At 60.6% G+C, this 21,147-nt stretch overlaps 1 protein-coding gene across 5 annotated transcripts in view; it reads right to left on the bottom strand.

Annotated features, from left to right (window-relative positions):
- FMNL1 (formin like 1) overlaps positions 1-21,147 on the bottom strand; it is a 59,134-nt gene that overhangs the window by 11,392 nt on the left and 26,595 nt on the right. Inside the window, exons 3-16 of one of the 5 annotated variants that reach the window (XM_034756064.1) lie at positions 20,141-20,254; positions 18,764-18,837; positions 16,665-16,748; positions 14,560-14,700; positions 11,444-11,552; positions 9,973-10,049; positions 9,452-9,545; positions 4,824-4,898; positions 3,464-3,574; positions 2,969-3,118; positions 2,269-2,370; positions 1,561-1,798; positions 703-1,029; positions 38-162 (exon numbers count right to left, since the gene is read on the bottom strand). In XM_034756064.1, the coding sequence (XP_034611955.1) occupies positions 38-162; positions 703-1,029; positions 1,561-1,798; positions 2,269-2,370; positions 2,969-3,118; positions 3,464-3,574; positions 4,824-4,898; positions 9,452-9,545; positions 9,973-10,049; positions 11,444-11,552; positions 14,560-14,700; positions 16,665-16,748; positions 18,764-18,837; positions 20,141-20,254 (1,821 nt within the window). Of the gene's footprint in view, positions 1-37; positions 163-702; positions 1,030-1,560; positions 1,799-2,268; positions 2,371-2,968; positions 3,119-3,463; positions 3,575-4,823; positions 4,899-9,451; positions 9,546-9,972; positions 10,050-11,443; positions 11,553-11,844; positions 11,972-14,559; positions 14,701-16,664; positions 16,749-18,763; positions 18,838-20,140; positions 20,255-21,147 lie in introns of those variants that run through there. The other 4 variants (XM_034756065.1, XM_034756066.1, XM_034756067.1 and 1 more) reach the window with 4 other exon arrangements.

The following is a 21,147-nucleotide window of genomic DNA, read 5'->3' as shown; positions in this document are numbered from 1 at the left end:
CCTCTCAGCCCATCCGCCCGGGGCCAGGCAGCCTCACCTGCAGGACCTTCTCGTCGTTGAGCTCGTTGAAGATGGTCCCGTTGATCTGGGTGGGTTTCAGAGCCACCCAATTGAAGATGGGCATTCGGAACTTGGTTTGAATCGGCTTCTTGATCTTGACGGCTAGCGGGGAGAGGGAGGGAGAGGAGTGGGCTGGAGAGCGTGCTGTGAGCGCCCACAGAACCAACCTGCGGCGCCAGGACTACCGGGACCTCACAGCTCCTCCAACCCCATCACAAAGCTTGTGGAAGGGTTTTCACACCGCCATGAGAGCACGGCCCAGCTGGCCAGGTGCATTGTGGGCAATCTCCTTTCCCTGGAGAACGGCTTTGCCGCCAGAGGCAAGGCAGCAGATGGACCGGTCCAGTTGGCAGAAGGCCAGGGACCAGGCTAAGCGGCAAGGGGGTTTCACGGCTAGGTCAGGGGCCCCAGATCATTTTCAGCTGAAGGCTGTTTGGGGATGGCTGTGAAGTGATGGGTGAGATCAGTCTCCACATCACACCCAAACCCATCCCCCTGGTGTAAATGATGGTGGCCAAGCTACGCCTGCTCTGTGGATAACCAGGGCACCCGTCTCCCCAGGGCACCCCCGGCCCCTCTGCCCAGCGCTGTGCTTTGGCTCTCACCCTGCACACGCCATCGCATCCCGGAAACTGCACTCACCCGAACTGGCTGCGGCGGTTGGGCCACTGAGCTCCCCCGCTGGCATTCCCAGGGGTGGGGGCGGAGGGGGAGGAGGGGCTGGGCCGCCCTCCACCGAGAGGGGAGGAGGTGGTGGGATTTCCACCCCGGGAAGGGGCGGGGCAGGTGGAGGCGTGTCGCTCCCAGGAAGGGGTGGAGCTGGAGGGGGTGCAGAAGGTTGGGTTTGCTGCTGAGAAGGCAGGTTGGCAGAGCCGGTGTCTTCGGTATGGGGCAGTGGGGGAGGCGGAGGAATCGTCTGGGCAGCAGCAGGGGGCGGCAGTGGGGAGCAAATGGAAGGAGATGCCAAATCTGCAAAGTAAGTAAGAGACATGTCACCCATCCACCCTGCCAGCAATGGAGTGACTAGGCGTCTGTCCCCAGCCATTGACCTGCTGGGTGACCTTTGGCAAGTCACTGCCCCCACTCTGTGCCTCAGTTTCCCCATTTGTACCATTGGTGTATCATGCTGACCCTCCTCTGTAAAGTCTTTCAGAGCCTCAGCTGGGAGGTGCAGACAGAGTGCTTTGGAACACATCTGTGCAGCACCTGGCACGGGGCTGCGATCCCAGGAAGCGGCCCATGGCAAGAACACAGGCAGCCGGTGGGCAGCAGGGCCAGCACCAGCCTGAGGCCCTTCTGTGGGGATCCAGCCCTTTGCCTGCGAAGAGGGTTCTTTGCAGCCCCAGCCGGGACAGCCCAGAGGGGAGGAGCATGGGGGTGGCACATGGTAACCCAGTGTTCAGAGCCTCACTCCCAACGCAGGGGTCCCAGCCTGGGACCCCCCCAACCCCATCCTATTAACCCCTGCAGTCCCCCAGCTACGCTGCCCACTGAAGGTACCTGTACTGGTAGAGGCGGAGGCTTCTACAGTAACCGTGGGGACTGCTGTGGTTTCCATGACAACAGGGACAATCTCGATGGCAACGGCTCCCTCTGGCCCACGCAGGATCCGGACTAACCCTTTCTCCTCCAGCTCCTCCAGCTTCTGCTCCAAGGCCGAGGGACGGGCATCCGCCAGCCTCTGCTGCTGCTGCTGTGGGGGGGAGCTGGCTTGGCTGCTGGATTCGCTGAGCCGCTCCTGGGCAGACACACACAGCACAGCGGGCATCAGTGCCATCCCCCCTCCTCGGCAGAGGGACCCGATCCCTGGGCCTCATGCAGGAGCCAGCAGGGACGAGCCTGCCTGAGAGATCCAGAAAGGGGCGGGGGGATCATCCACGAACAGAGTGCCCCCCCCAACCCCCATCTTCGGCACTGGCAACTCGGTGCCGGGAGCCCACCTACAGCAGGAGGCCCCCGGTCCTAGCACCGCCGCGCCGGGAGAGGAGCCGCTCGGGGAGGCTGGCAGCAGCATTGCGAGATCTCAGTGCGGGAACATCTCCCCACTGGAACGCCCACCATGCTCCAGAACCAGCCCCTCCCCGTCTCCCTGCCCCCATACCTCCCCCACCCTGCCCGACACCTCTCTCACTGCCCTCTGCACCTTCCCACTTGGCCTCACCCCGCCCCCAGCCTCGGTGCCCCCCGTCCCTTCCCTGCTGGTCTCACCCGGAGTGTCTCTACTTCACGGCGTGTCTGGCTCAGCTGTTTCTCCAGCTCCGCGATCTTGGCCATTGACTCGTTCTCCGCATCCTGGAGCTTCTCTGTGAGCTGCAAGAGGAACCAGCGTTCAGCCAGTCCCCCACGAGCAGGGCCGTGGGGTGGGCCAGGGCACAGGCTCCCAGCATGTGGCGTGAGGAGGGGAGTTGCAGATGACACAGCCCCGATGCCAGGAGCAGGCATGTGCAGCAGACCACCTCCCCTCTACCATGCTGGGAGCCCCCTGCCCAAGAGAAAAGTCCCCCTCCAGCTGGCAGGGGCTGGGAGAACTCCTTCCCCGGGGCAGCAAGCCCAGGCCGTGGGGAACCCCTGGGCTAAGCGGCAGTGTCAGCGCGCTCAGTGCCAGGGTCAAAGCTCCTGGGCTCACAGAGCTACAGGCAGCATGGAGGCCTCGTTCCCTAGCACCTCCCATTGGCCAAACACTGGATCAGCAGGGACCAAAGCAACCAGCCCTCCTGTTCCAGAGCTGGGCGGCGCTAGGGGCATGGAGGAGCAGCCCTGGAATCCCTCCCCGCTCTCAGGTCACAGAGACACGCTGAGCACACGGCAGCGTTTTCCTGCCCATACGCAGATCAGCTCCTGCAGACGCCCATAGCAGGAACGGCTCCTCGCTCCCTGCCTGCCCTGGCTGGTGCCCCAGAGCCCTCACCTGCCCCACTTGCTCCTGTAGGTCCTCCATGTGCTCCAGCAGAGCATTCTTGGTCTCTGTGTCCTCCAGCAGGGCGCCCACATCGAAGATGTTATCCAGGTATGCCTGGATCTGCACCTGCAGCTTGTCACTCTCCGTGTAACGCAGCCTCTGTCACAAGACAGCAAGGGTCCCCATTCAAAGCCAGGCCCAGCCCAGCCCTTAACCCCATCGGGGAGCTCCATGCGTTCCGAGTTGATCGTTCTCAGCTGAATGCGCATCCGCCCACACCTCCTCTTCCTCCGGAAACACCCTGCTTCTCCTCTGGGGAAGAGGGAGCCAGAGGACCCCAGTCCTCGCCCAGCCCTTCTCTGTCCCAGCATTTCCAGGCTGCTTGGCCAATAGCCCAGGCTGGGATGGCACACGATGGCTGTAGACAGAGGATGTCCCTGATGGGGGCATACAGACCAGCCCTCTCTCCCCTCCCTCAGAACTCAGTGGTCAGAGCAGCCTCACCTCCAGATACTCATCCAGCCCCAGGTGAGTGAACTCGTATTGCAGGAAGACGCGGAAGTTCATGTTCTCCACCGAGTGCACCACGATGTTGATAAACTGCATGCAGGCCACCTGCCGGGGAGCCCCAGGGTTAGCACCAGAGCCTCTCCTTCCACCAGGGCAAGCGGCGGGTGGGGGCAGCGAGATACAAGCAGAGACACTAGAACCATCAGTGACAGTGCCAGAAGCAGCTGCCTGGCCGCCCAACCTTGTGACCTTGCCGCTAGAGGGTCTCGTGCCCAGCGTGAACACGCATGAGACGGCGTTTCCCATTGCTAGCACACTAACGCGGCCACAGAGTGCTCTACGGAGCCAGCAGACGGGGCCCAAGGTCAAGCAAGTCAACAGCAGAGAAGAGAACCCCGGCGTCCTGCCACCCACTCCAGAACACTGTCTCCCTTAATCAGAGCTGAAGAAATCACTGATTGGTTTTGTTTGGTGGCTAAACCCAAAATCAATAAATAAGTAAATAGCTCATTTTGTTTCAAACCAAAGTGGGGTTTTTTTTCGTTTTTTTTCTCAGTGAAACAAAAACCACCATAACAATGTCACTAGGGCTGAATGCAACATTCGGAATGCCGACCTGAAACAAAAACGTCCACCCGGTTTGTTTAGACATTTGCTAAATCTTTCTTGCTTTCAGGTTTTTTTGTGCCTGAAACTATTCACCGTGTTTGGCCCGAATTCAGTGCCCCAAAAAAGGAATTTTATGGTGAATTTACTATTTGCCAAAAAAGTGTCACCCGGCTGTATCCTGAACACAGCCACGCTTAGTGGGAGGAGAGGCGGCAAGCCCAGAGCCAACACAGCTGCTGGACACAGGGAAAATCAAGCCTCAAAGACCCAGTCAGTGGGGCTCATGGCATTTGGAACAGCCCCCTGCTAGCTCTTCCAGACTTGAAGGGGCTTAGAGTGCAATATGTAAACTACTGCCCTCTAGTGGTTTAATGCCTATGCACACTAAAAGCCCTATTACTACTGACACCAAATGGGATTCACCCGTAGTTCAGGTGGCAGAGGCCTGGGAGTGAGATTACAGGTTCTTTCCTCAGCGCCACACACGTGTGGTTTAACAGAGGGCCGATGGCCATGTGTGGAGCCCTGGATCCACCCCAGGGGCAGTGGGACATGGCCACCTACGGTGACAGGCGGAAGGAAGGGGTGCTGCAAACAGCTCTTTCCTGCATTAAGCAGATGGAAAACCCAGCCAAGTCTTCACATCACACGAGCCCCAAACACTCAGGCAGCAGCACGTTATGGATGGTTTGGGGGATGGGGCAGGTGAGGGGGGTTGCCTGGCCCCCCCACCCCAAATGCTCACCATGAAGTCAATGTTACTCTCCTCATTTCGGAAATACTCCATCAGCTTCTCAAAGCGATTCTTCTCTCCGCAGACCTGTGGGCAGGAGCAGAGACCACTCAGCATGGGCGGGTTCTGTGCCATGGGCTGCTCCCTGCCCTGCAGAGAAGCCATCCAGACGGTGACATCCTGCTGCCCTAGAGAGCAGTACGGTGTCTGCCCTGCTGCCAGGCACAGTCCAAAAGGGGAGTGGGAGCGTTGCCGTGCCCGGAACGAGTGTACGTGAGAGGGGTGCATGTGCATGATTAAGTGTGCCAGAGCAGACACCCCGCTCCACTGGCCTCGCCCCAGTGTAGCCCCACCCCTCACCACAGCCGGTTTCAGCTCAGAGCGCAGCACGCACAGCTCTGAGCTCTCGGCAGCCCGGCTTCTGTTCCAGGGCTTGCGGGACTGAGATTTCCGGGCACTCCTAGAAATGAAGCCAAAGGCAGCTGGGGGAAAAGGAGGGGTAGATTCCCCAAGGGATCTCCAGCTCCTCCCCCCGCTACATTACTCCAGGAGGTCAAAGCCTCCCCAAGGTAAGGGACCATGCAGTGCCCAGCGCATGGGGCCCTGTCTGTGAGCAGGCTGCCAGACGCTGCAGTACAACTCGGCCCAGGATGGAACTCCAATAACTGGCATCGATCTACCACTAGTACCAGGCCCAGCTGACCAGACGGCTCAATAAAGCCGATGTGTTGCTGCCCCGCGGCAGCGACCCAGAGGGGAGAGGGAGCCATGCACGTGGACATGGCTGGGGCACACCAGCAGGCAGCCACGCGGAGATTCCTGGGATCCCGGCTACAGAGGGATGGAAATGTTCAGTCCATTTCAGCTACTCCTAGGAAGGGTCAGGCCAATGCAGTGCAGTGGGCAGCCATGAGCCTGGTGGAGGCTGGGCCAGGCCCTGGGGAGACCCAGGATGGGGACATGAGGCAGGGTGGGCTGGGAGCTAGGGCCAGAGAGAACCTCAGGGTGCGTCTGAGTCCAGCAGCCTCCTTGGTTCATCACGGTCCTGCCCAGGCCCCTTCCCCACCAGGAGAGACGCTGCAGCTCAGAACAGGGCCCCGTGAAGGTTGGGGCCTTTGGGTCCAGCTCCAGCGCTAGGTCCTTCGCCTAACGCCAGGGCATGAGGACGTGGGCAGGGTCTGGCCCTCAGAGACATGGCCTTGTGCTGGGCAGGACTTCTCTGGTTAGCGATGCCTGCACCATCCTACCCTTGTGCAGTGCAGGGGCAGTGCCCGGGCCACAGGACACCACAGGATCCGGGCCCAGGCAGTCCAGCCCTGGCCAGAGCCAACTGATAGGGGAGGGAATTGGGGGGTTGTGAACAATGACCTTCCTCCAGCTGCTCCCTGGCTCTCGTTTCTCTACTGTTCCCTGCAGGGATGGGACCCTGCCATGGAGCTGTGAGCCCCCCATGGCCCATCCTGCAGTGCCAGCAGGGGCTCGGAGAACTCAATCAATACATTAATTAATTAGTACCAATTCCCCTTGGATGGCACCTTCCAGCTGAAGCTCACTCTATAGGTACTGGAGCCTCACGCCCCCTTTGAGGTGGGTTAGTTTTATTATTCCCATTATACAGATGGGGAAACTGAGGCATGGAGCTGGGAATGATCTTGCCCTCGGTCACCCAGCATGCTAGCAGCAGAGCCAGGAATAGAACCCAGGCGTCCTGGCTCCAAGCGCAGCCATGACTGGGATGCAGTGATAGGAGAGAGCACAGGTAGCTGTTGAAACGGACATGCTAGCGAACTGAAACCCAAGTCACTGAGCCAACAGAACCCCCCGTGTCACAGCCCCCACTACTGCAGACCGTGCTCCGGCTCGCTGGCCTGTCTCCAGCGTGAGGGATCAGGTCCGCTCCCCTCCATTCATCGCTCAGATGTCAGCCTGGGTTCCCGTCTCCCACTCACCTCCGCCCAGCTCCCTGCTGCTGCGCCCAGGAATTCAATCCAGCCTGCAGCCCGTGTCACCCAATCGGCCCCTTTGTTGGAGCCCCTTGTAGGGTTACAGCAGAGCGACAGCTGGGGCAGCTGATTGCCAGGCACTGCCAGCCCTGCCTGAGCATCGTCTCGCTGACGCTCCCAGCCCGGAACAGCCGCCACTCGCCCCAGCAGCCGCAGGGCAGGGCCCTTGGCACATTGGTTCTGTCCCACCGGGGAGAAGGGAGAGCAGCAAAGGGCAGCAGCAGGACACGGCCCCGGGGGCTGCCGGGCAGGACGGGGGGCACTGGCAGCACTAGGCTGGGGGCAGGACTAGGCTGGGGGGCAGGGCTAGGCTGGGGGCCCAGCTAGAAGCGGCCTGGGGCTGCCGAGCAGGACAGGGGGGCACTGGCAGAGCTCATACAGTGTACCCACGACTGGCACAGCCCCTGCCCGTCGCTCTCCACCATTAGCAGCACCACACTCAGGAGCAATCTGGGCGGGAAGATGAGGAGGGAGCTTTCCCACGTGCTTGGCCTTCCCCCCCGAGAGGTGAATCTCCACAGCTGCATGACGTGCCCCCATCCCATCCCCGGTCGCATTAGAACTGTCCCGAGTCAGCCCAGTGGGAGGCACCGGCGGCACCCGGGCACTAGCCACGCCTGCGAGAACTTCCCGGCTGGCAGCGCAGAACCAGCCCTGAGAGCCTGGCAGAGGAGCTGGGCAGGGGGCGCGGGCGGGCCCTTGTGCCATTTCAAAGGGACGACATCCCCTTCCTTCAGAGCTGCGACGCCACGGGGCAGGGGATTTTACAAACCCCAACAGCAAGAGGGACGGTTTCAGGAGCCCAGGGACGGCAGGCTAAATGTGAGTGGGATGGAAGGATTGTGGGCTGGCTCTAAGGTCATTTGGGGGAGATTTTCAGAAATGTTTAAGGGAGTTAGGAGCCCGACTCCCATTGATAGCCAATGGGTCTGTGCTCCTAACTCCCCTAGGAACTTCTAAAAGACTTCCCCCTTCCTGGCTGTATGGGGGCAGGGCAAGATTGGCCCTGGGCGGAGATACCATGCTGGTGTAACCCACACACCTCCTGGGGGTGGGGCACCGAGCCCACGTAGAGAGAGATGAAGGAGTCTGCTCTACAGCCTTAGTGACGAGCCGCTTGGCTTTTAGCTCGTGCTGTGGAGCCTGGTGCACTAAGCTCCAGTGGTCCCCGGTTCGATCCCGCCCGCCGATGACCGGGGTCTGTCGGCGTTACACTGTATCACCAGCTTTCCAGGCAAGGGCCTATGGTCAGAGCCAGGGACAGGGAGTAGGAGACCTGAGGTCCATTCCTGGCTCTGCCACTGACTCACCATGGAGCCTTGGGTTAGTCCTTTCCCCACTCTGTGCCTCAGTTTCCCCATGTGTAGCGGGGTGGGTAACCATGGCCACCCTCCATAGGGTTTACAAGAGTCAATACATCAGTGTCTGGAAAACACCTTGAGATCGTTGGCAGAAGGGGCTAGAGAAGAGCTTGGATTGTTCCTTGCTACCACTAAGGGCCGGCGCAGCGAGGAAGAGACGGGAACCCTTCAGTACGGCGTCCATCCGACACCCCCGCGGGCCAGCTGTCAGCCCTGGGCAGGGAGCCACGGAGGGCAGAGGTCACGCTCTGACCCCATTCCGAACGCCCGCACCTGCAGATAAGCCGCAGCCGGTGCTGGGGGCTCCCAGGAGGCAGCAATGACAGGAGGGTTGGTTCTTGCCCTAGCACTGGCAGCAGAGTCATGCCCTGCCTCTGCCCATCCTGGCTACAGCATGAGGTCCTTGCCCCCAGAGACACGCCAGCTCTGCCAGCCAGGGCACGCTGCGGAGGGGAGGGGAGCGTGAGCCAAAGCACACAGAGCTGGTGAGGGGCTGGCTGGTGTGCGGGTGCCCGCCGGGCATGGGGGAGGGAGGACAGGCTCCAGGGAGTGGGGCTGTGAAGGAATGTGGGATTGCAGAGGAGAGGGGGTCCCGCTGCTTCAGCACTACATCAGCGCCAAGGACAGCCCCTCATGGACCCAGCCCACAAGGGGTGAGGCAGGGGCTCCTCAGAGAGAGATGTGCTCCATGATGCTCCCAGAGACCCCTCCCGGGCCCACCCCCATGCTCTGCTCAGCTCTGGCCCAGGGAGGGCCGGCCACGTGCAGCACCCTACGCCTAGGGCACAACGTGTGGGAGGGGGGATGTAGCTCGGCTCCGCCCACAGCAGAAACCAGTTTACTTATCCGACTGGCCAGAGCCCCAGAGACGGGCCGTGGGGCGCAGCCCTGCGCAGGAGGCAGGGGAGGGAGGTGTCTGAGCAGGGCTTCCCCAGCTCCTGACGCACAGACACAGCAAGACGGCACCGAGGGGACAGAACCAGGCTGCTCAGTCGTGGAGCGTCGGTTCATTAGTACCTGGCGCGTCTCCTCTCCTCGGCCCTGACCCAGCCCAGCCCAGCAGGCAGCTAGGTATCAGGGGAGGACAGGGGTTTATCCGAGCTGCACTGAGAGTTGCTGTCAGAACTGGGACTAGGAGGCAGGAGTTCCTGGCTCCCACCCCTCGGCCAGGCCCCACCCCTATTGCCCCCATCCTCCACAGCAGGGGCTCTGAGATCCCCAGGGCCAGCTGGCTCCTGGGCCCCACCGGCTCCGACCTGGTCGCTGGGGGACCCACCTCTTTGAAGTTGTCGAAGGCAGCGAGGATGATGTCGTGCCCTCCTCGGACCAGGCACACGGCGGCCAGCAACTCCAGGACGAGGGCTTTGGTCCTACGGGGAGAACACAGGGTCTGACTCCCTCCGGGGGCTGCCCCTTCTCTGTGGCACCAGCCACAAGCTGCTGGTCTTCACTCACAAGCCCCTCCACGGCCTATGCCCCCTCCCTATGGGCTCCCGTTCACAGCGAGAGCCGTCAGCCCCCTGCCAGCCTCCATCGCCCATGTGTTAACCTCTCAAACGACACGTCCCGTGCTGCTCTGCGCGCTGCGGGGAGCTCCCCGAAACGTCAGCAAAGCTGCCTCCTTTGCCGCGATTCCACAGCCAGGCCAATGCTGACCAGTCCTGCCTCGCTGCTTCCTGGTGCTCCCCCATCTGTTACTTAGCCTGTCAACTCTCTGGGGTAGGGTTTGGCTTTTTGTTGTGTTTGTACAGCGCCTGGCGCAGCAGGGACCCCAAGGAAGAGGGGCGGGGAGCATACCTTGGGTTCTTATTGTTCAGGCTCAAGGTGATCTCGTTGACACAGGCTGGATGGTTCATCACCAGGCTGAATCCAGACTAGGGGGAGAGGCTGGTGTTAGCAGGTTTGGGGCGGACGCCACGCCTCGCCCTTCCCCCACATGCCCTCTGAAATGCTTGTGTGTCTTTAAGGCAGAGACCACCTGGGCAGGACCAGAGGGGCACGGATCGCAGGCCCATCCCGCCCAAGGTGCTGGCAAGCCCCCTGCCAGCTGCTCTGCCACCCCGCCAGCCCCCACAGGACCTGACACACCAAGCGGAGCCAGGCCAGTTACAAGGACCCCAGTGCGGAGCAGCTGATGCCATGGAGAAAGAGGAGAGAGACCACAGCACTTAGGGGTCTCCATCATGGACAAGGCCCCCAGGCTCAGAGCCACAGGGACATCAGGAGGGGCTGCAGGGACGACACAACTGGAGGGGAGGGGAGAAGAGGAGAAAGGGGGGTGCTGGAGAAAGGGAGGCAGGAATGTGGCTGTTCAATAACGTTCACGTTTCAGGCCCCCACGCGGTGGGACTGACCCTCTGGTCAGCACAGCCCGCCCTGGACCCACTGCCCCGGGGTGCTGGGTGGAACCTGCACTCACCCCCACCCCTCAGACTGGGAGGTCGCTGGCCTGGGCTGGAGATGACTCAAACAGCTCACTGCCCAAGGGCCAGGCGAGAGGTCCCCAGCACCATCTGAGCTCCCGGGACTGTCTCCTGCTGGGCCCCACAGATTAAATGGAGGAGGCCACTGGCACTGAGCCTCTGAGGTCCCTCCAACGTCGGGCGGGGTGATTTCCCTGAGACCATCCCAGAGGGGCAGCACTCGGTAACAGCTGGGGTCAGCGAGGCCCCCTGGGGTGGCTCACAGCTAAGCAGGGAGATCACAATGCCAGACACGTCTCTCCCCGCCTGGCTGCTGGGAAGGGCGAGGGGCTCCCTGCCCCAGAGGGGTGGGGCTCTGCTCTGCGGTGCCTGGACAGCCGCACGGAGCAGGACCCAAGCCCCCCTCTCTGCACAGGAGTCTCCCACCCCACAGGGAATTGCCTTTCTGGCGATCGCGCTGGCTGGGACCAGCACCTGGTCCCCCGCAGGCAGGGCCGCCCGGGGGAAGGCGGGGGGCAAGTGGGGCAATTTGCCCCGGGCTCCGCAGGGGCCCCCATGAGAGTTTTCGGGGGCCCCCCACATGAGTTTTTGGCGGGTCTTCAGCAGCAGGTCCTTTGGTGCCACCAAACACACGGAGCAAGTGAAGGACCCGCTGCCGAAGACCTAGAGCTTCTTCCGCTCCGGGCCTTTGGCGGCAATTCGGCGGTGGGTCCTTCACTCGCTCCGGGACCCGCCGCCGAGGTGCCGGAGCGGAAGGACCCCCACAGCCGAAGACCCCAGGCCCCCTGAATCCGCTGGGTGGCCCTGCCTGCAGGGCCGCGCTCGGGCCATTGCCTTGCCCCCACCTGGTAGTTCATGATGGCGCGCAGGCACATGATGCAGAGGTGGACGTCGTCCTTCTGGCTGATGATGCGCGAGTTCCGCAGTGCCTTCCTGCTGTGCACCGGGTTGAGTCTGAGCCAAAGGAAGAGAGTGGGTGAGCCCGGGAAAGACTCGGCAGGCGGCACAGCTACAGAAAGCACCGGCTGGGGGCCTGGCTGGCTCAGACTGGGAACGGGGTCCCCTCTGATCCGTCCACAGTCTGCAGCCCCAGACACCCCAGCCCATGGGCTGTCTTGGCAGACAGGCCAACGACTGAGTGGGCTGGGCTCTGCCTTGGGGCTGGCCGGGGAGAGCAAAGGGCGTTGGCCCGGCCCAGTCTGCACCCTAGTGCGTTGGTGATCTCGGATGGCTGCGGGAGGCTCACCGGGGCGCATAGGAGTTCATAGGTGGCCTGGGTTTACTCTCCTGATCGCTCCAAGGGGCGCTGGAGGGAACGCTTGGGTGGACTTGTTGAAAGAATGTGTGGATCTGCTGGTTCAAGTGGCAGCACCTGAAGGAGGATTACAGCCTGCAGGACAGGAGGGAGAAACAGTACTTGATGGGGATGCGCCCTCCATGGAGGCACATGGCGGAATGGAACGGCAGGGGCTTGGCGGCCTCTCCGGGGCACAGGCAGACGGCCAGGAGGCCTGAGTGCCCAGCACGCAGCAGCAGAGCAAGGCCAGGCCGTGCACTCAGCACCACGCTCTTCTTACAGGCTGCTAGAGGGCCCAGGGCCTGGATCTTCCTTTACTTTACCACCAGGCCCTGCTCATCACACCTCCAATCTTTGCATGCAGGGAACTTCCTTTGCCTTTCCATGGTCACATTTCAAAATAGCCAGTCCCTAAAGAGGGTCCCTGCCTTGTCACTGCACCATCGGCTGCTCCCTCGCATCTCAACCCCTCAGAGCGGATGGCACATGCTGACAGCCCCGCAGCCCGCAAGGGCACCGTCTCCAGGGGCACATGTACGGGCTTTACGCCAGTAATTCTGGGTTGGGTTCCTGAGCAGTCACTGCAGGTAGCAGCCGGGTGAGCCGGGAACTCGGTAAGTCCCTATTGATTCTTAAGGGGTATTTCTGCTCTGGAAATCAGCTGGCAAAGTGCCCGGGGTGCCATGGCTATCGTCTCTCTGGTTTCCATGCCCAGCGTGCTGTGGTTAGGTGATTTCCTAGCTGCCAGCCTTGCAAACACGCCCGGGGATGGGGGGGGGAGGCCAGGCTCTTTCCTCCTTGCACATCACCACGAGTGGCCACGGCTCCGCAGGCCAAAATAGGCCCTCGGCACCTCTTGTGCAGGCCTAGCGCTACCCAAAAGGGCAATTCTACTCTCCCCCCCCTAGACAGGTCCCGCAGTGCTACTGGAGTCAGACTCTGGCTCTCCCCTGCCACCCATGGCTGGGCTGGCCCCACAGGGCCAACGGGATCAGACTCCGGCTTGCTGCCCGCGTGGCTCGGCTGGCCTCACAGGACCAGTGGGGTCAGACTCCAGCTCCCACCCCAACCCCCGTGACAGGGCTGGCCCCACGGGGATAACAGGAGTAACAATAGGGCCGACTGCGCACATAGGGAGCGTGAAGCAGCACCATAGGACGACCTTACACATGACTAGAAACGGAACTGGGAAGCGATGCCGGAGCCTGACCCCAAGCACCAGGAACACTGGGGCAGACGGCAGAGCCAAATCTCCACCATCCCCGAGAGCGAGCCCTGGTTACCTACCGTGAGACACGGCCCGAGGGAAGCGTGCAAAAGAAGCCTGTGGTTAGAATGTGGGAGGGGAACGGGCATGCACAGAGCCGCATGAGGTGAGCGGGCTTTGAACTAGAACTGCCTCCCGTCAATCTGGATCAGAACCAGGCCGATTCAGCCTGGACGTGGGGGGGGCAAAGCTCCTCAACGTCCACTTTTAACATTTCACCTTGTTTTCAGATCCACAAGATTTTGACCTATTGTCCTTTTAGGCCTCACAACCCTACCCTGTGCTAGCATCCTGATGGGGAAACTGAGGCACGGGAGGGGACATGGTGAGTCAGGAGCAGAGTCGGGGAGGAGGGATGTTTTAGTGGTCAGGGGACTAGGTTCAATTCCCTGCTCTGCTACAGACCTTCTGTGTGACCTTGGGCAAATCGCTTAGTCTCGCTGTGCCTGAGCTGGGTGAAATGGGGACAATGCACTTCCCGACCACCTGGGGCTGCTGAGGAGAAACATGTTAGAAGAGGCCACTGGTACCAGATAAGTAGTTATGAGAATTTCTCAGGGACAGAACCTGGATTCCTGGCGCTAGGTCCCCTGCGTTAGACAGCTCGTGCTTCCTGGGGCCGGGGCTGGGGGTGTAATTCAGGTACAGTTGTTCTCTGGGTCACCAAGCTCCATGTTTATCAGTTTAGGGGGCAGTTATTAGAGACCCCCCCCAGATTATCATTTACACACACTTGGCCTTCTGGCCAACATCAGATCAGTGCAGTTTCGGGTGGTCCTCTAGTGGCTATAGCCCTGGCCCTGCTGTGCAAGCGTCACTCAGCCACAGCCAACACTCAGAACTCGAGGAATGGTGCTGGACAGTTATTTCTGGGTGGTGGTTTTTCTTAAACTTATTTTTATTTTAATTGTGAAAAATTTCAACCGGCTCCATTATTCCCTGACCCTCACAAGCCATTAGCCTCAGTAACATCCTGCAGCATGGAGTGCCCCGAGTTAAATATATGGTATGCAAACAAGGAAAGCTGATGGGGAGAGGGGCGGGGTCCTCAGCACAGCAACTCCAGGCTGTACTGACTCCAGCTGGGCAGCGTGTCAGCGCCCAAGCAAGTGAGACAAAGCTGTGAGTGTCAAGAGTTGTCAGAGGCCACAGTGCAATGGTGCCACGGGCGCTCCCACGAGGGGGCTGATGTTCTATTGGGTGCAGAGATGTAATTCTTCCCCAGTGGGAGCTGGGCGCCTCCCTCCTGGCCCAGGGCAGAATCAGGCCCACGAGCTGCAGCCTGTTTGCTTGGCCAGAAGAACTCCCTGGCACTGGCCTCTCCTCCAGTATCTCTGAACAGGGCTGGAGCTGATGGGCTCCAGCATGGGGTGTCCCAGGCTGGCTGCGTGTGTTACCTGATAGTCAGGTTCCTCGTTTTGGAGGAGCCCTGTGTGGGGGACGAGGAGTTGCTCTTGCTGAGGTCCTCCATGGATCTGTCCGGGGACTTGCCCTTGTCAGAGCCCGGGCTCCCGTTATCTGCGCTCTCCATATTGTACCTGGAGCCACACACGTGAAGACAGACGTGTGAGTCAGCAGAATATAGTGAGGCCTCGTCTGAGGCAGCAGGATCCCGGCCAGTGGTGGGGGAAGGGCAGACCCAGTGACAGAGCACAGTGAGAGGAGGTCCCCCCACATAGGTATCTCACGGCTCCTCGGCAGAGGCCCCCACCACTCGAGCCCAGGGGCGGGATGAGACTGCCCAGCCCTCACTCCTCTGGGACTGCAGAGACTGGCCCACACCAGCTTGCCCCCCTCAGCCCCACGCTACCACTCAGCCAGCCAGAGCCACACACGCCTCAGGGCAGGTACTGCTGCCACCACAGCCCTGCATGGCCCCACAAATGTCCCCAGGGACCAGCAATGCCACCACGGATGGTTATGCCTAGAAAGTGCAAACAGACCATGTGGGCACAGGGCTCCGAGCTCAGGGAGTTTAACCATCCGTCCCAGGTGAGTTGTTAATGGCACAGCCCCCGGCCCTGGGTGCCAGGGGCCAGCCCTGAGGCAGCAGGTTGAGGGAGTGGAGACGGACGGACGGGCTTTTAGGGAGATCTCTGCAAGCTGCAGAAATTTCAGCACCCAGGACAGGGACAGACAAGGGGATGGGGAGGGGAACCGCGAGGCGGGGTTTTCATCGATTTTAAGGCCAGATAAAATCATCGATGTCTGTCCTCCCGCCTAGCACAGGGGTGCCAGCACATCTGAGCTAGAGCATCTTTCTCAGCCTTTGCCGGTTGGCAACCCCGTCTCTGAAGCCAAAATCTGTGCAGCCCCCCTCAGCGTGTACCATAGAACGGTCTCAGTGCCACCCCTGCATCTCGGTGCTGTCTAGCCCTGCGGCTCTGTGAGCTGGGCATGTCCCCAGAGGCGGGCACGGCACACTGGACCCTGAAGGGGAGGGGGATGAGACTTTGCTTTAGATACCAAGGTGCCTGGCCACCCCCAATGGCCTGGCAAAATGCCAGGCTTGAGCAGAGCTGTCAGGAGATGGACGGTCTGGATTGAAACACTCCCAGGGATGGAGAATTTACCCTGTCCCTAGGGAGGCTGTTCCACTGATTAATCACCCTCCCTGTGAGCAACTGGCACCTCCTTTCTAGTCGGAGTTTGTCTGGCTTCAGCTCCCAGCCCTTGGGTCTCACTCTGCCTGGCTGCTCAGTCCAAGACTCCTCTGCTCTCAGAAACCTGCTCGTGGGCAAAAGGAGCCGAGGGCGCCCCGCTCCCACACCCCAGACCCCGCTGGCCTCCCAAGGAGAGCTGGGACCCCAGCCCTGATGTCACACGGGCCAGGCTCGTGTGGCCCCTCCCCTCCCATGCACAGTCCCATGCTGTCGTGTGCGTGGGAAAGTTGCTTCAGGGAAGGGCACGTGGAGATCAAGCCTCTTTTAATGAAACGTGACAGGCTGGAGCCACCAGCACCAGGTGAGCAGCCAGACCCTGTGGGCCCCAGTCTGGCACCTGTGGTCTAGGCCAGGGCGCTGCCCCACACTTGGGAGCTGCCCGTGGCGGGGCTCTATTGCGCTAGGGGCTGGCACGCCTTGCTGCCAGAGGCCACAGACTGGGGCACTAGCGGAAGGCCCCATGGCTTAGACGTGGGCCGCCCCACACTGTGGATCTTGGCCCTGCCCTCCCGGGAAGCTGCTTCCAGGGACTCGTTCCCAACGAGCTGTAAAGAAAGCGAAGGGGCCGCCTGCCCCCGCTCACAAGCTGCTAGTGAGGGACGCAGAGGCAGTCTAGCCAAGTGGCCGAAGTTCAGAGCCAGGGCTCCCATGAGCATGGCACTCAGGCAGGGCTCCCACGTTAGGCCTGAAGTCAGAGGTCCGACTCGCGTGCTTACAGCTTGGCACTGCGGCGCTGGTCTGACGCGGGGCCGACGCTAGTGGAGGAAACGGCACCCGTCCCAGCGCCCTGCCCTGCCCTCCCCTCCCCGGGGGGGGCAAAGGGCTCAGCAGCAACTTACGTGACGGCGCACTGGGCGAAGGCGAGGTATTCCAGCAGCACGTCCAGCCCCTTGTTCTCCTCGTTCAGGAACTCCTGCACCCAGCTGGGGGAGAGGAGGTGCGTTAGCCAGGGAGATCAGGCAGGGATGGCCCAGCTGCACCCCCATCCTCACGCCCGTTTCTCTTTTCTTCCCTTTGCTTCCTTTCTAGAGCGTCTCTCCCCCCTCCCCTCCCCTTGGGCCGGAGCGGCCCAGCCCTGTGGCTACCCCTGCTCAGACTGAACCCAGCTGTAACGGGAAGCCCAGGGCCAGCTCACCCAGCACTGCTCTGCACGAGCCAGTGGGCAGTGGCAGGGTGGGCTGGAAGCACGCTGGCTCTGCCCCCCTCACACATTAGCCACAGACCTGGGATTAAGTAATCTGCTCCCTTCCTAGAGCTGTGGGGAAGGGCAGGGCTGCGTCTCCCCCCATCCCAGCTCTCTCCCCACTGGCCTAGGGCCCCCACGCTCGGGGCGGACAGCAGAGTTAGGACGCAGCCCTTTGAGGATATGGGTGGTGTCGAGTCAGCCTGGCCCAGTCGGATGCATGGCCAGGCTTCACAGGAGTAGAAAGGTTCACTTTCCATCAGGGCCCTGCTGCATGGCTGCGTCCCCCGGGGGCAGCCAGCAGTCCCTCTTCTTGCTTCCCCCACCACACGGTTATTCACAGGTTCCCTGCTCCAGGGGGAGCCTTTTACTCTTTTCCTGAGAGCTCAAGTCCCTCCGTCCTGGCCCCGAAAGTCTCAGAGCTCCCCCACGAGACTGAGCCATAGGTCAGGCATGCCAGCACTGCCAGCCACCCCATCTCGCAGGCCAGGGATGGCAGCTCGGAGATGTGCAGGGACTCGCCCAAGGCCAGGCAGGGAGTCTGTGGCAAGGCTGGGAATTGCCCCCAGGTTTCCTAAGTCTCAGAGCCCAATGCCTGAACCCCCAGACCCGCCTTCCTGCTCTCCCAGAAACCCCTCCGCTTGTCTCCTGTTTGGCTGCCGTCACCCGCACCCCATCCACGCTCCTCTGCCCATGCCACGGATAGAAGGCAGGCACCTGCTCTCAACAGGACCCGCCCAAACTGCCTCCGTCGCTCTGAGCCGTGACTAGCTTTGGGCCAGGCCCCAGATGGCACGGGACAGCCCCAGTCCCACGATCAGGGAAGGGCACTGCCCATCTGCTTTTGCTCCATGCTCAGACGACAGTATGGACGTTTCAGATCAGTGCTGGGTCCCATTCGCCAGAGCACTACCCAGTGGGTTTGCCCCACAGCACGGGGGTAGATTTAGCATTAGACCTGGTCACCCTGGCAGCGCAGACACTGGGCCAGCCAGGCCTCAGTGCCCATTCCCACCCAGCCTGGGTCTGATCCCGAGAGCCTGTCACACACTGCACTCCAGGTACCTTCAGAGAGGCTTCTGCACAAAGCATGGGGCCACAGAAGTGCCAGTGTGGACACAAGAACAAAGGGATATAAACTGCCCATCAACAAGGTTAGGTTTGAAATTCGGCAACGCTTTCTAACCATCAGAGGAGTGAAGGTCCCATCTCCACCCAGACTTGCACCTGTTCTGGATCTTCCATGAGCCAGATGGGGCTGGTAGACAGCCAGGGGCCCATGAAAGCCTCATCACCAAAGTCATGAGATTTTCACAGTGGGATGGTAGCACTGAGGCAAACTCAGTGGGGCCGTCCCTAGCTCCCCACAGTGCTCACCCCCCTCCAGACACGGCACGACCATTATGGCATCTGAAAGCCAAGCAGAGGAGAGCAGCAGATGGCGCATGGCAGGAATGCATCACTGAGTGACGGGTCTTGAACCAGGGACCTTTGTACTCAAAAACACAGCAGCTCTGCTGCTGGAGTCAAAGCAGACCTCCGGCTAGCATTGATAGCAGCCCCTCCTCCTTGCAGGCCTGCAGTGATTAGCAGGCAAGAGTGTAACCCCCCTTGTTGGCACAGCCGCCAAGTACAACGCAGACCTGCAGCCCCCAAAGCACAAGCCCTATCACTTGCAGGGTGAGAGTGGCCACTAGAGGGAGACAGTCTCCTGCACTAACCCTGGACAATAGCACGTGATCCATAGATACTCACCGGATATAGTTGGTCCTCAGCGAGATCTCCAGCTCTCGGAGCACCTGTGTGGACTCCTGCACTCGCCTCTTAAACTGCGTTTCAAAAAGCAAAGGGGCGTTAGACAGATCTGCACCATCACTGGCCAGGTTGCAGCCTCATTTCTCTTTTACCACCTGTGTTAACTCCAGATAACCTCTAGAGCAGCGATTCCCAGCGTTACTGGTCCACGTATCTCCCCTCATGCCAGCGTCTCCTTTCTGTGCACACTTATTTTAGGCCTTAACAGACATTTTTTGACTAAATGGTTTTTCATCAGAAAATGCCGATCTGTTAAATCCAAAACTTTTCGCAGGAACGTCTCAGTTTCCATTAAACTTTTGTAAGGAAGGGTCCTCAGGCCCAGGATGGAATTTCGAGTCAAAATGAGAGAGACGGAGCCCCAGTCCAGAACCGCCTGACTCAGAACAGGCCCTGGGACCTGGGGCTGTCACATCCCGCGGAATGCCCTGACCTCAGGCTACTGGCTATTCTGGGATGGATTGGGGGGGGGGTCTCTCTGAGGTTTTTCCACACCAAAAACTTCAAAAAGTCACAGTTTCATCTCGATGCAGAACAGGAATGTTCTTGAAATCAGGAAAAGTTTTGTGAACTGAGATTCCCGTTTCCCACTGGCTGTAATGAGGTTAGACTGTGGGAAGGGGCGGTGGTGGGGTGTGAGGGAGTGGGCGTGTAAAAGGGCAGGGAGGGCTCAGAAGGGAGGGATAGGGAGCTGGAAATGTGGGGGCCTCATCTGGCATCAGGCGGCTCCAGCTCCGATTCGTCCTCCTTCCAGGGCTCCCTTCCCATTTCCTCTGAGCCAGGCAGCTCTGCCAGCCCCTGCCCTCTCTGGAGCGTCTTTCCCACGGGTCTCCCTCTGCCCTGGTCTCTGGACTAAACACCTTCCTCGCAGCCAAGGGATTCCACAGCCTTTCTCCTAAGGGCTGTGCTGTGACTTAGGCAGGCTCCCCAGCCCACAGTCTCTCTTCTGGGTCCCAGCCCAGGGAACCTCTCTCCTGGACTGCTGCTCCCCTGTAATTCTGCTCTCCCTCTCCCCCTGGGAGCCAGCCAGCCAGGAGGTAGGCACCTGATGGACACCTAACCCCAACCTCCAGCTAGTGTGCTGCGCCCTGCAATACCGGTGTCCTTGCAGGGCTCATGGCTTGGAAAGAGGTTGTCTGGTCCAGGCTCCCCTCCCCCTTACAGAGGACAGACCACCCTGCTACCGGACCCCACTTCCAACAGCTCCTGTGCCCCTGGGGCGCACGTACCCCAGTTCGGGGACCTCAGCTCTCAACTGCGGTACAAAAGCTAAGGGGAAGCAAAGGAGAGGGGAGAATAAAAGGGGGAGGATAATACCGCCATGGCAATCAGCCAATCGGAGGTCACCTTTCTGCTGACTCCGCCCGTATCCAAGTAGCTCTTCAGTTTCTGGATGTACGCAGAGGGGGGGTTCTTGACCTGGAATCGTTCCTGCGAGGAGGGAGGGAAAGGGAGACATTCGGGCCCAGCTTCCGCAGACGATGGAGGAGAATACAGCCCCGAGCACTGATGCAATGTGTGCACACCCGGGCGAGCACCCACAAGTGAGCGGGACGCTGCGGAGACTGCAGGGGTCTGAGATGTGCATGAGAAACAGCTGCATAGGGCAGGGAGAGAGACTCGCTCTCTGGAAACGACCCGCTGCCCAGGTCGCCTGCCCCCGGGAACTAGTCGGAGGGGAATTGGAGAAAGGACGTTTGCCAGGATCCGGTAGGATTTCGATGCTGAGTGGGAGTGAGTGAACTGGCCTGGCTCAGAACTCACAGCCAGCCCTCTTCTTTAGGGCACGGAACTACGCTAAGCCACCGTGCCAGGCTCAGAGAGACACCGCTCCTCACGCAGTGCTGTGCTGCACACACTGGGCATGGGGGCGGGGGAGTGCCACAGGGACCCTCCCCAGCTCGGGAGCTACATCGGTGAAGACAGAATACCTGTGATAGCCCTGCAGTCCCCTGCCCCAGACCACACCAGTCCGGTCTCCTGCCTCGCCACCTCCAACTGTCAGTCCTGCCCAGCCAAGGATGAGCAGCGCCCAGAGCTGGGTGCTCTGTAAACCCCGCCGGTCACGCCTGTTATAGTACGCCCCACCTTCCTATTCCCCTCCAACCCAGGGTCTCAAAGCTCTTTACACGCACTCGCCCATTACGCTGCACAAGTCCTGACCATGAGCTAGGTGAATATTATCTCTATTTTACAAAGTAGAGGAATGAAAGGACTTGCCGAAGGACAGGTTTGTGACAGAGGTGGGATTAGAACCCATATCTCCTGATTTCCGATCCTGTGCATAACCACAGACCAGCTTCCTCATCCCATGATATAGCACC

The sequence above is a fragment of the Trachemys scripta genome, chromosome 23 (assembly GCF_013100865.1).
Source record: "Trachemys scripta elegans isolate TJP31775 chromosome 23, CAS_Tse_1.0, whole genome shotgun sequence".
In the NCBI taxonomy this organism is placed as follows: Eukaryota; Metazoa; Chordata; order Testudines; family Emydidae; genus Trachemys; species Trachemys scripta.
The sequence above is the reverse complement of the archived record's forward strand: the minus strand, read 5'-3'. Positions and strand labels throughout refer to the sequence as shown.